Source organism: Homalodisca vitripennis, chromosome X (genome assembly GCF_021130785.1).
Source record: "Homalodisca vitripennis isolate AUS2020 chromosome X, UT_GWSS_2.1, whole genome shotgun sequence".
NCBI classification, from domain to species: domain Eukaryota; kingdom Metazoa; phylum Arthropoda; class Insecta; order Hemiptera; family Cicadellidae; genus Homalodisca; species Homalodisca vitripennis.
The window spans coordinates 139884928-139899622 of record NC_060215.1 but is presented as its reverse complement, the minus strand read 5'-3'; the positions used below and the strand labels follow the sequence as shown (position 1 = coordinate 139899622).

General features: G+C 32.5%; 1 protein-coding gene across 1 annotated transcript in view; it reads left to right on the top strand.

Annotated features, from left to right (window-relative positions):
- Positions 1-14695, top strand: part of LOC124369916 (enhancer of polycomb homolog 1) — a 79893-nt gene that overhangs the window by 28886 nt on the left and 36312 nt on the right. The window contains exons 7-9 of the mRNA XM_046828096.1: positions 2537-2737; positions 6727-6878; positions 12615-12797. Coding sequence (XP_046684052.1) covers positions 2537-2737; positions 6727-6878; positions 12615-12797 — 536 coding nt within the window. The remainder of the gene's footprint in view (positions 1-2536; positions 2738-6726; positions 6879-12614; positions 12798-14695) is intronic.

Genomic DNA, 14695 nt, shown 5'->3' with positions numbered 1-14695 from the left:
CTTCTATAGAATTCAAATCAAATTAGAATAACTCTTCAAAAAATTTTAATAATTTAACAAATAGAACAATTTTACTGTAACTTCAAATAAAGAAAAGGTGAGAGAATTAATTTTCTCTTTGAACAGAATATAATAAAATCATACAAATACTACAATTTTCTGTACTCATTTCAATCCATAAAAACATGATAAACAAGTATGTTGTGTTCCTGCCATTTATATGAAAATTAGTACAAAATAGACTTGTTCATGATTATGTAGAGCTTACAGTCATCAAAATTAAAAAGCTTTATTTTTTCTGTTTAAGGAAAAAATATAGTCACGTCACTTAAATACTAGGGGTTTTTGCATCCATCGTCGAATAACAAGAGAGGTTCCGTACATTCCAGCCCATTCAATAAGCTTTACAAAGTGCTGTAACTTACCAACAAGCTCCCTATGAGACATCACTCACCTCTTTTAACCAGTGTTCCAAAGGCCTGTGTTCCAATGGTCCCACCAAAGTCATCCCAGTAAAAAACTATGTGCTCAGCCTTTTCCCTTTCTGCCCACACAGGGTTTCTGTCTAAAACACCCATCCTGTGAACGTGCTTTATCAGATGACAGTGCCCTTTAACAAGGCCTGTTATCTGGTTACAAAACTAATATGTTTATTTAAATTAAATTATATTATTTTAATTCAATCTAATACTGTAAATTATCACTTCTGTATATGAAAATAAAATATGTCTATGTATATGAAAATTTGAACCAAGTCTAAATCAAACTGAAAATGTTTTCTGCTATAAAATTAGAGTAAGTCTTTTTCACAAAATTTTAATAAAATTTAAGAAATATTTTTCTTTTATTAGTAAAGCAGCCATGCTAGATCACGTCTATTGTCTAAACATGAATATAAATAATAATCTAAATTCTGTCTACTACTATTGCTAGAATTGAAATTACATGGTTTTGGAGAGGTGCATAGCTCTCAGGCAATCTATAGAGGAGATAGCAATCTATGGAGGAGATAGCAATCTATAGAGGAGATAGCAATCTTATGGAAGAGATAGCAATCTATGGAGGAGATGGCAATCTATAGAGGAGATAGCAATCTATAGAGGAGATAGCAAAGAGAGTAAGGAGGTTCATACAAATATCTCGTGTCACCTGGCTTCCTTATGAGGAGTCTATGTTTCTTAAAAGAAGACTTCTTGTTCTGTTGAATAAGTAACAAGTAGGAAGAAATTCTAGAAGCCATTTGTTAAAAATGTTGATAACAATCTTCATCCACAGGAACTTTAATAAATATAATTTATATACGAAGGTCATTCGGAAAGTAACCTCCATTTGCTCTCTGTATGAGAATCGGAGGATGTTGCATTAGTGTACTCGTCCAGTCAGTCGCCATGGTACAATAAGTCGTCCACGAGCTAGATAGTTATCTGTAACTTTTCTAAATGTCCTCCTCATCAAAAGCAACGCCAAGTGTGAGGCGCATGCTGTCATATAATTTTTCAAAGTTAAGCAGTATTCTGCAGTAGCAGTTCACTGAGAACTTACCTGTGTGTGTGGATTGAAAGTAATGACTCAAGGAGTTGTTCAGAAATGAGTTAAATGTTTCAAAAACAGCCAAACAAATGTCCATAATGAGGAGAGAAATGCCAGGTCCTCTTTGGTCACCAATAAACTCGGTGAGAAAATCAAAAGAAGGATTTGTAACAGTCGGTGGTCAAATTATGTCTGAAATAATTGATGAATTACCACAAATTTCCAGGACTGAGAGTACGGTTATAGACAATTAAAGTGGTTTGAGCATGATGAGAAACTCAAAGATGCAGTCTTTGTCTGGCTCAAGACACTGGCGGCAGATGTTTATTTAAAAGGAATTTTTATGTTAGTGCATTTATATGATGTTAAATTTGTATATGTTGAGAAATAAGGAAAAGTGTAGTTTTAAGTCTTATATAATAAGCCATTTCATTGTTTATTTATATACTATTTATATATAATTTATTTACAAATAATTGAAGTTATCAAACATTCAAGAAAATAACCGTTTAGCTTTGAAAAGTTGAGATTTTAATAAAAATTACAGTTGAAGATCCTAAATCGTAGAATTACTACACCATTGCTGCTGCCAGCCCACCAACCAAGCAGGACGTTCTTAAGAGTAAACCTCTTGCTACCAGAGGAGCACTATGGACGGAGATGTATGTGGTGATGTGAAGGAAAAATCCTGTTTCCTTTCACAATCCTATCATCAAAAATAAACTTCAAACGGAGTATGTGGTGATGTTAAATGAGCGAGCTGCTCGCTTTCAATTGTGTCAGTGTCAGTCACAAGTTTGTCTATAGCAAAGATTGCTTTACCCATGTCCATACATTAGGAGTTTGCTTAGCAAGCTTTTCTCCTAAATGTTTGTGTGATACTTACCAGTGAATGAATGTTATAATGGGACGCTACATTCTTCCATTTGGGAAAGTTTGATCTCTTTCCAAGAGGTAAATTCTACCAGGTCTGAGACCCTTTTCTAATCTGAACTTGTGATTTCAGGATGAGTATCTGCCAAGGAAAGAGAAGAGACAGTACAAAAAGAGGAAGCACAAAAACATTACCACCAGCCTACTGCTCAATGACATTGCTGGAGTCATATCTTCCGGAGATGATGACAGCCATAATGTCTCCCCCACCTCCCCAACCCAGGATGAAGCTCCTTTCGCTTTCCGGCGGAAACGGCAGTGTGTTTATCATGCTGTCAGTATCTTTTCATTTCCTCCTGTTTCAAATCATTATTTAATAGCCAAACAAATACTGATATTTTTCATTGCATGATGCAAGTCATCTAAAGAGAGTTTGTTTACAATCTATGATAATAAAGATAGTTGAGGACCTGAAGACTTATAGAAGCTGTATATTTTTCAAGAATGGTAACAGGATTTATTTTTAAGTTACCTGAAAAAAGAAGTATGTTTAACTTACCCATGTGTCATATAGTTATCACTGATGTTAGTGATGGGCCGATTCCGATACTAAAATTTAGTTCAATTAAAATTTTAATTATTTTAACAGTCAAATTAGTACCTCTATACAGAAATAGTGTCAATCATAACCTAAATGTAATCAAATTTATGCTAATTGTCTTTTTACAGACAGTTTATTTTAAAATCAGACACAGTACAATGTAACTCCTTAAATTCTTTTATAGAGTATTATGTCTACTTTTACATATGACTAACGTGTTTTTAACTTTATCTTAAAATCACACAAATTTATTACTTTAGATAAAGCACAATTTTCTACTTTGTTTTGTGTTCTGCCAGGTAACTTTATATTTCCATTATCTATGTACTTATTAAACATCTATTAACATTTGTTATATAACATAAAAAAGGACTCTAAGATTTTATCCCTGTGACACACCTGGAATTGTTTTCTGCAAATTTGATTTTTATACTTTTTAATTTTGTTGTCTTCTGAAAGTGTGTAGTTTATACATATCATTACTACTTTTACTAGGTCTATGAGTAGGATTCATACCAATTTAGTTCCTTCCGTTCCCTCCATTCTGTTTTAGAATCTCTATTAGATTATTGTGATCAACACTCTCAAACAAACGTCTTTGACAAGTTCATGAAAACATCGATACCTGTTTCGTTTTTGTCAAATGAATTAACAATGGCCTCAATAAAGTTTACCACTATTGTAATAGATTTATTTTTCCTAAATCCATGTAGAGAATCGTCTAAAATTTTATTTCTTTCTACACATGTTTACAATCTATTATTTCAGATATTTTGGATATTGCTGGCAAAAATTAAATGGTAATATTTTTTTTCAATTATTGATAATTCTTTTTGTAAACTATAATCATTTTTGTAATTTTGAGTTAGTCGGGGAAGTACCCTCTTACAAAGGAAGATTTAATTGAATGAGCTAGAGTTTTTCTTAGATGTTTTCCTCCTTTTCCCAGTCATTGGTAATTCATAATAAACAAGAGTATTTGTTATTAAAGGAATTTATCACACCTTGGACTTTTTTTTCATTTGATGAAGCAAAGTTATAAAATGTACTATTTAAACTGACAATATAATTTGAATTATGTCATTTATACTGCTATTGGCGTTTTTGTTTACTTTGTTAGTTTGATATATTTACAAAGAAATCATTCACAATAGTACAGATTTTATTCTGCTCTTCGATAAGTTTATTCCTTTCCTTAATTTTTTTAATTGTCATTTCTGAGTTTATTACCTGCCATGTTGGTTTTTGGTACATCACTTGAATTTTTTTACTTTGTTCTCAAAAGATTTTTTTGATATTATCAGTTAACTCTTTTTCATACAATTTATTCTTTTCTCGTATTCTTTTAAACAATTGGCAGTTTTTGTTGCCCTTGAAAACTTAGTTTCTTAAACTAGATCTTTTTTACGGGCTTTGAGATCTTCATTTACCCTCTTTTTTGAAGTCAGCACAGTACACTTTTCACCAAGATTCTTTTTCCAATAACTTTTGGAAAGCTTTTTGATTATCTTGAGAAAAACCTCTTATAAGATTTGATTTTTGTTTGGTACTAAGCCATTACAATACTTGTCTGTCATGGTCATTGTTGTGAGACCTATAATTTTTATGCAATTACACTTATTTGTAGTCTGTTTCCAAATCCAGTATAAATAGTACCTAAATATTGTTAATACCTAATAAATAAATAGGAAGAGCTTGCTTGCTTTTACCAGATTGGAAGGATATTTCTCTTTTACATCACAGAGACATTAAAAAGAACACACTCTATGAAGGAAAGATTAATATTCTTCCAATCTGGTAAAGATAGGCCTGCTCTTCCTATCCTATCTAAATTGTCATATTAAAATGTGGATTTGTTATTTTTAATCGCATCTGGTAACTAAAAATATAGTACAGTAAATGGTTTCATTTTGTTACCATTGAAGCAAATCTGGCCAGTAGGAGCAGTCAGCACAACAATTCAAACTTAGCTATGTTAAAACATTTAACATATATGTATGTGTGTGTGTGTACATATATATATATATATATATATATATATATATATATATATATATATATACTTATAGAGGATATATTCATACAAATGCACAAATAACAAAATATTAAAAATTAGTGAATGCCTTGTTTGTTTTATGCTGAGAAAAGGATGTATGCGCATTGATGCAACAGACGTGTAGCGATGCACGGATATAGATAGACATAGGAAATAGAAACTGCAGGATAAATTTATTCATAAAACTATGATAATTTGGTTATCTATGTATGTGTTATCATACACAAAATACAGCAAAAACACATTTGGCAATCAGTAATTTGCGTACTGCCGAACAGTTGTTTTTGACAAATGTACACAGCACACTAACAGTGATGCATTATCATAAATATATAATTAAAAAACTAATTATTTTATCTTAACACATTTAAGTGAACAATAATTTGTGTACTATCAGTCAGTTGTTGTTCGTGAAGATTCAGTTGATTTTACATTCAGCTTTGACAAATCACTAATCATGATATTGTGATTTCCTAAGTGTATTTTAAGCACAATTTTATTCTTTATTTTGTGATGAAATACTTTGAAAATATTGGTATGGAAACTGAGTGGAAATAGCTGGAGGTATCGAGAATCCTTGATACTGCTAAGAATTAAGGTGTAAAGTATCGGAATCGACCCATCCCTAATTTATATCAAGTAATGTTAAGCTTTATTCCATAAAAATACTTAGATAATATCCAATATTATACAAATTTAAAAAATGCTATGTAATATTCTACATTGGCGTAGACTTCCAAAATGGCAATATTATAACGCGATGATCTGTATAAACTTATTCATTCATTGCATGCTCTCAAGCTGATTGAGCCACACTAAACTCAAATATCCCTGGTTGTTGTTTCTTTTATTTTACTTAAAAAGCCAAGTGTTAGAACTACCTTGTGTAACTTTGTCTCTGGTTCTCAGTTCTTACAGTGTAAGTCAGAAGAATTGAAAACCAAGAACCTTACTTTGTTTAATCTGTATAACTAGTGTCAGAATTGAGTAAACAGACGCAATACATCGAAAATCAGAACCAGCCAATCGTCATGTAATGCAATTAACTTTAATGTACTTAAATTTTTAATAATAATGTGTAATCATTTGAAAGGTTTTTATTGAATGGCTAACTAACTCAAAGAGAAACACTTAAATCCCACCTTACTTCCGAAAACTACCTCAGAGAGCCTAAAGCAATAATAGATTTACCTGTGTTTATCAGAACTAATATAATTTTCTTAGTAAAATTAACTTATTTTATTGAAAAGTTTGGGTTATGAAATCTGATATATGCAACTAAACATTGTTTGTAAAATAGGTCTATGTAAAATCTATCTGTCTATGTAAATGTCAATAAAAGAATAAAAACACTTAATTTCTTTAATATAATCCATTGTTTTCTAAGTTTGTACTGTCCTAAGCACAAGTTAATTATACTGTAAATTGTTCCAGTTTAGGCAGGTTTAATATCTGTTTTCTCTAATCTGATGTCTAACCATGCAGCCACTAGCTCTCTTATTGATTTATTTCAACTGAGAAATTGCCTGTATAAAGAAATATGATACTGACACGCTTGTAGGTATTATTACATTTTTTATATTGGTGATAAGTGTCAAGGTCACCCATGTCCTGTAGATTGGTATGCCTGATTACCTGATGTGGTGATTTGTGTTGTACTGTGTAGCCTGTCAACACCGGCTTAGGCAACTGGCCGTGGTGTAGCAGAGACGAGGGTGGTCTGGCCGACCAGAGGTTCAGGTTTAACTTGGCATCGGTTGCTACTCCTGTATCCCGCTGCGTTGGTCTGGCGAGGAGGAGAGTCGGCAGAGGTGGCAGGTATGTCGGTGTGCCACTGTAATACATTATTTTAGTTGCTTCTAAAAAAAATATTACGTAAGCTTACTACAAATAAGGCATACCGAATATCACGCTTTTGACATATGAAACATTAGTAAAATAAATGTGATTATAGTTGTCTAGATATGTAAAGAGTGCTTGGTTTGAGGTGATACATACCAAAATATGGCGTTCTTGTACCTCTCTGACAAAAATACACATTTTTTGTTCGTGCTGTAAACTTTTCCTAAACACTGTTTTAAGACGTCTTATTTACAACATTTTCTAGAAGGTATTTAAGAAGTTACAATTCCACCACCGCTCGTTCTAGAAATTGAGCCTTTAGAATGTTAGGAAAACAAGAAAGAGTTTGGCTGAGAAGCTGACTTCGACCTAAACGCCAAACACCATTATATCCAAAATTATATTTTGTCTCTTGCAGAGTGTTTTAGTACACAAAAAGCTTTCAGAATGGCAGGCTCACACTACGTGCTTATAGTGGTTGACTAGGAAGTCAAGGAAGTATTTTTAGACAAGCTACATTCCGTAGCAAGGGGGGGTGCCCATTGTCTAGCTCCGTGTCCACCTGCTCGTTTGCCTTGCACATCCTAGAGAGCCATTATATTTCAAGTTCAAGTTCAAAAATTCTTTATTTGTATTCAGTTATTTGTATATTTGAATATACAAGGCTTGTTTTTTTAAGTAAGGTCCGTTTTAATAGTAAGTACACAAGTACACAATAAAAGGTTATTTCAAAAATGTACATTTATTTTCAGAAAGTACATACTTCACTCTATTTTCCAACATAGTTGCCAAGTTTGTTTAAACACTTATCATACCTCTCAACCAATTTAAAAATACCCTCTTCATAAAAACTTGTCGCCTGCTCCGATAACCAAAGAGTTCACTGCCGTTTTCACGTTGTTGTCATCATTGTAACGGTTGCCACTGAGGTGTTGTTTGAGGTGGAGTAACAGATGGTAATCCCTCGGCGCAAGATCAGGACTGTAGGGTGGGTGGTCAAAAACTTTCCAGCCAAAACTGCCCAATAAATCGTGAATCTGACGTGCAGTGTGAGGTTTTGCATTGTCCCTTTGTAAGCATGTTGCATCTTTTGTTTTGAATCGCTCTGCGTAGCTTTCTCAGAGTTTGGCAGTATGCTTCTGCCATTGATAGTGGTTCCTTGTTGCATGACGTCGATGATTAAAACACCATGCCTATCCTAAAACACTGATGCCATGATTTTGTGTTGGGATAGGTTCTGTTTGGTTAATTTCATTGTACACTCAAATCTATGGGTTTTTGTGGTCTTCTGTTAGGAGTTTCGGAACCCAATAGGAGCACATTTTCCTAAATTGTAGGTGTTCAGAAACAATGTTGTAAAGCACTGATCTTGACGCACCAGGAAATTTGTTTGAGAGACCTGTTTATGTGTGTTCTCACGAATCCTCGCTTCAATTCAAGCCACCAAATCGTCTGTAATCAAAGAAGTGCAACCGGATCAGTCCTCATTATAGACGTTCTCATGGCCATTTTTGAATTGTCGTACCCACTTACGCAACTGTATCACCATACACTTTGCAAATCTGTCAATGAATTTTTGCAACAGGCAGGTTCCTTGCTGACAAAAACCGTATCAAAGAGTGAACCCCACACGGCGGGCGAGTTGATAGACTTAAAAGTTTTAAAAGCACAGAACAGAACCGTACAGGTTAGCTACAGAGCTGAAACTGAGTACAGTTGTTCCCCAGTCATGCCAGTACACGACGTGTTGCGGTATGCGAGCGAACTACTAGTGTCTACAACAAAACGAACCTTACTAAAAATAAATGCCTTGTATATCAAATAACAGTATATAATATATTTGAGATATATCACATATAATGATAGACCTTATATACAAAACCTTATTTAAGAAAATGCTCAAATAATTAGTACTTTATAACTTTTCAGTTTTACTAGATTGCATCATGAATTTAAATTTAGATCAAATTAACAGTATGGTAAATAGTTGTTTTTATATTTTAATCAATAAATATGCAAATTTTATCTAAAATGAGCTGTTTTATATTTTTTGTGTTTATTTCTTATAGCATATGTATAATAAAAAATTAGCTTTGAACTTGAATAAAAATATATTTTATAGATGTCTTGATGTTAAAGGAAAATTATGGAATCCATTTGCGGCGTACGAAGTGTCTTCTAGCTGTTCATCTCTTATATTTTAAGGGTTTTTTAGAAAATAACTTTTGTTAATTTATGCAAAAATCAAGTACCTTGGGTTTATCCAAGATAACACTGCTATACCCAAAAATAGGATACCAAACCTAACAATACAAAGAATTACAAAAGCTACCTCAAAACCAGAAAGTAGCTATTATGTATAAAGTTGATTTCAAATTTGAGTTCTAAAACTGTCCCGTAAGAGAACAAAATGACGTCAAATTTAGTATCAGGGTACTGGTGTACCAAACTCACTATTGCTGAATTGTAAGAAAAACATTTTTGTTGGACATATAAATTCCTATTATATATGAATTTTTCATATGAACTCTTTCTTGTGACATCACATGTTAACAAGGAGTACTAGTACCCAACATTGACGAATGGAGGACAATTCCCACTTTCTTATCATCTGATTTGTTCATTTCATTGTACTCAGTCATTGGCATAAGAGCCATTGGGTACCAATCCAATGGATACTTGACACTATCTAGATATTTCTCAGAGTCTGCATGAGACTCCGGCACTATAAAGGTAAAGATGCATAATATAGCTAGTTGACTATTGTTGTTTAACCCCTTAGGTGCAATCGACCAGCACCCCTTACACTATCTAGATATTTCTGAGGGTACGGTGGCACTTAAACTATTAAATATCACTAAACCCCAACGTCATCACAAATAATCACATAATGTTTTGAAATTGTACACATTTGCTATAAAGGCGAATAACTACATTGCAATTGCAGGCATTAACAGATGCGAATGAAGAGATTGTGTCCACCATAGATACATTAAACTGGAACCTAAGTTTACACACCACCTAACTCTACCGGATATCTAGTACTCCGCTTGTTGTGACGCTATGGCAGTTCTGGATGTCTGTTATTGCCTTGATTAATCTGTTAAGGTTCCTTTTGTTGTGTAATGTACAACTCTCCACTATTTTTCTTCTAAGGAGCATCCTGCAAGAAGGCTCTTGTTATATTGAGATACAAGTTTTCTATGTTTTTGCTGTAGAATTCTACTGCCTGTGAGCTAAGCCATGCCTTGAAAATTTTCTGCAAGTCATCGTCATCTCTGAACCACGTGATCCTAGCTAGATTTTAATTTTATGGATCAAAGTCAAAATTCTCTTTATTTGTCCTTGTACAATTAGTACATAAAATAGCATAATTTATTAAAACCTGTGGTAATTCTAAGTTATGTAGTAACATATTTCATTTAAAAATAAAAAGTCAACTTTGTCAGCAATAATGCTAAAAACAATACTCCTAAAAACTCCTCAAGTGAACATAATTCCAATTCTGTTAAATGATGCTTTCAATTTAATTTGAATTTCTTTATATTTTTTTAATTTTTGATTTCATTTGGCATCTTTTGAAAAAACTTTATTTCTAACATATGTTGTTTTTAAAAAATCCAAATTTGTTTGGAAAATTTCCTGTAGTTTTATAAATTCGGTTTGTATTTTTTCTTATAATCGTGACACCTGAAAAAGGGACAGATTCACATGTGTACAAATCATAAACTGTTAAGATATTTAACTCTAAAATTTTGTTTTGCTGAATCTCGTATATCAAGTTTAAGGATAGCTCTCAATTATTTATAACTTTAGTAAATATTATCTAGGTTTTCCTTTAATCGTCTAGTGTTGCGTAGAGCAAACATTGGATTGCATTGTTTGTCTAATCGGCTCATGTACTGGTTTGGTCCTGCATGTTCTCTGACTTCTATACCTGGTTTACCAAATCAATACAATGGGAGATCACAACAGTACCTCGGTTATTTTGTGGAATACTTTATTTTAGTTGTAACAATTTTGGAAGTAATAAATATTAACCCAGAAAGCAAATATGTAAGTTTATAAGAGGTAAATCACAATATAACCACAACACACACGGTTTGTGTTATTTTAACTAAAAACTTATCTTGCTGAGTATATTTAAAATCAATAATGTATATATTGGTTTTAATCATCTGAGTTAATGCAGTCCTGTTCCATCACCTGCTTCTCTCTACAGTGTTATGACAGGGAAGTCTTACGTGGAATTAAAAATTAACACATATTTATTTTATTTTATTTTGACACCCTCAGTTATTTTATTATTGTGATCCCAAAATTAAAACCATATGATGATCCATTTATTAAAAAAAAGTGTCATTTGTTGTATACTCCGAAATAGTGCATTTAGCCATACGAAGTTAACTTTATATGTACATTTAGTAATTAGTTCTGTATTTACAATTCATCTGTCAAATAAATATATACACTACCGTATATGAGCGTTTAAACTTTTTACAAACACTTGACAATTTTTAATCAATGTGTTCATAATTTTAACCCTTTGCACGCCATAAGCGAGTTATTTCGCATGCATAAAGGTCCGTACAGCGCCCATAGCGAGTTATATCGCGAACTACATTTTACAACATTAGATAGTTTATTAGTTGTCGAATTTGCCGCTAGATGGCAGAGAAAGTCACTTTTGCTGCCTAGTGCATTAGCTAACGTGCCAACTGAACGTTTGAGGTGTATCGATCGGTAACAGCTGTTTCTTTCTATTCATGTTTGTTTCCCGTACTTCTCGAAACGCCCAAAGCGATTATACTCGCCGCCATTTCGTGAAGCGCCGCCATTTCGTGAAGTTCTATGTCTAGTGTTCCTGCTCACTGACAGTTTATGTTTTTACAGTTTTATTAGTTTATATTACGTTTAGTGCTTGTGAACTATTAAAATTATTACTATAGTAATAACTATTATTTATTATTTTGACGTAACTTGTGAATATATATTGCCATAATTATGGCTAACGCAGACGATCCGGACTTTGACGATTTCGTTCTTGGGGTTACATACTTTGGACGATTATTCGTAAAAAAAAAAAACAGAAAACAGTTTTCCAAAATGTGTATTTATTTACTTATCACACATCATTATCTACTTCATGTACCGGTATACATTTTTAAAAATTATACAGTTTTATGAAAATAACGTTTTCGTTCATTTCATACCTACTGGTCCTTAAAATAGAAAAAATATCTATATTTCGTTTTAAAAAATGCCCATAAAAGCATTTTATGATTTTTTATTCTTTAAATCAATTACTTAAACAAATAAAAAAAAAAATGGCTTTACAGTTTTCAAAAAATTAAATATTCAGTAATTTGGTGCTAGGGCAAAACATATACGTAATTACTTGGCGTGCAAAGGGTTAAGATTGTATATGATGAGTATTCAAATAGAACATTATTGAGTGCAAGGCATTCTAATTATATCGCTACCACCATGACGGAACATGATCTTACATATTTAAATGTCCCAATTGCTTAGATATATAGTGCTAAGTTATATTGCAGTATTTGGGAAGGACAGGTCCCAATACTGAGTGCTTATACTAAAACATAAGACAGGCCATTTACATAAAACTGAGAGCTTTAACTGAAATAGTATTGTTTTTACTGTACGTTAATAAAGCCCACTACTAAACTGCTATATTGTGTATGTTGGTAGAGTCATCCTTGATCGGGCTGGACCCCCAATGGATGATTTCTGGTCATCTCTAGACTTTACAATCCAAGACAACAGCAAGCCCAAACCTGCCGTAAATGCTGTTGACAGCAAACTTCCTACAGAAGTTGGAGAAAAGCTTGCCTTAGATGAAAAATCCTCCCTGCAAGATCCTTTTGAAGACTGGTATGTATTTTCTTTACATTTTAAGATTGATATTATTTCATTAAGTTAGTAATTAGAGTGAGATTAAATGTTTATTAAATTATTTTCAAATTGTATCAAGTGAGACACTGAGAGTGAGAATCTTAATGTATAAATTGTTATGATTTTTTTGTACAGTTTTAACCCGTAAAGCACTGAAGGAAATTGGGTCTGGATACAATTTGTGTGCATGTAAGATTTAAATCATTTTGTTATTTTTTTTTTCTATTACTTGGAAGTGAGAACAACAAAAACATGTTGCAGTTGAGAGGTATCAGCTATTTGTGGCTCCCGGTTGGTGCAAGCCTACATATAAAGTGGTCATGCTCGCTTGTGTGTTGACGAAATTTTGGGAAAAGTACCATTACAATTGTTATAAAAATTGAAAAATGGTTAACTTTTTCATAACTGATGCAAAACAGCTGATACTTTTCAACTGATAAAATCTTTGTTGCTCCCGATTTGCGTAAGCATACCTATAAAGTGATAGTTCTCGATTATATATTAACGGGTTTCGTCACAAAAGGTACATTTGGAATTGGTATAAAAATTGATAACAGTTGGTTTCTTGAGCATTTTTTACAACTATACAAGTTTTTTTATTTGACTTTAAAACCTTTCAACAGACGCCATTTTGTTAATATTAAATCAAATCACACCCTTATTTTTTAAATTGTTCTATTATTTATTACTACCTATGTGCAAAGTTTGATAACTGTAGCTTTACTAGTTCTAGAAATTAATATTTTTAATGAAAAATATAAAATGGCAACTAGTGACTAAACGAGACATTTCTCAACCTATGTTTATATTACATTTTTGAACATCCTGTACACACAAGTTGTTTTACGCATCATTAGATAACACAGCGATAAAAGAATAGCACTGGTTTTGTTATTTATTCTTGGTGCTTTATGCATTTCTGTTTGCTTCGTGGCAGTCAAAATTCATTACATTTCATGTAATGTACACAATAAACTAAAATAAGACAATACAGTATTACTGAATGCAGTCATCAGCATGATTTTTATAGTACAGACATATCCATATTCCACACTTGAAGATTTAAATATAAAAAAAAAACAAATAAAAAGAAATATATACTATATACTTAATAAGCTATCGTATTTTTTATCTCTTAAGATATTAATTTCCATGTAGAATATGAAAGTTTTTCCAAAACCCAGTGTTACGATTTATTCTAATCACATCATCCTTGCTTTGCTGTCTGAGATTTTCTGAGGTTTTTTGACTAATGTAAAGTTTTCTCGATGTGTTCTTACTGAAGTAAATTCTTAAATGCCATCCAGTTTTCTGATACTGTTTTATTCTTTGACGTCATTTCAGTAGAAATAAAGTGCATAAAAGTCCAGAGTGAGAGCCTAAATTCATAATATCCAATTGTGTAAATTCATTTCAATTGTTTAATTCTACTTGAGTGTCATTCAGGTGGGTTTTTCCGGTGATAATTTGTCTTAATCTCGGTATCTGTTAAGAGTGATTTGATAGGGTAGGAAGAACAGGCTTAACTTCTAAAGAGTTCGTCTTCTTGATATAGAAACACTACAGAAGGCCATATTTTATGTCTATCGAGAACACCTGTCAGCCACGGAAAGAAAGATTACTGATTTTAAACTTTACCAACAAACCAGTTTTACCAACAAAGACAAAGAGTTTTCACTTTCACTTGTTTATTTTATCCATTTTATTACATTTACACACAGTGCTATATACAGTTCATACAGTATGTTGATAGTTGTTAAATAAGCTTAAGTGGAAGAGAGGGTAATAAAAAGGACATTAATTGATGTTAGAGTGGCTCTCTGGACTTTGTTACCTACTGATATAACGACTCCTATCTTCTCCGTTGGGATTGATTG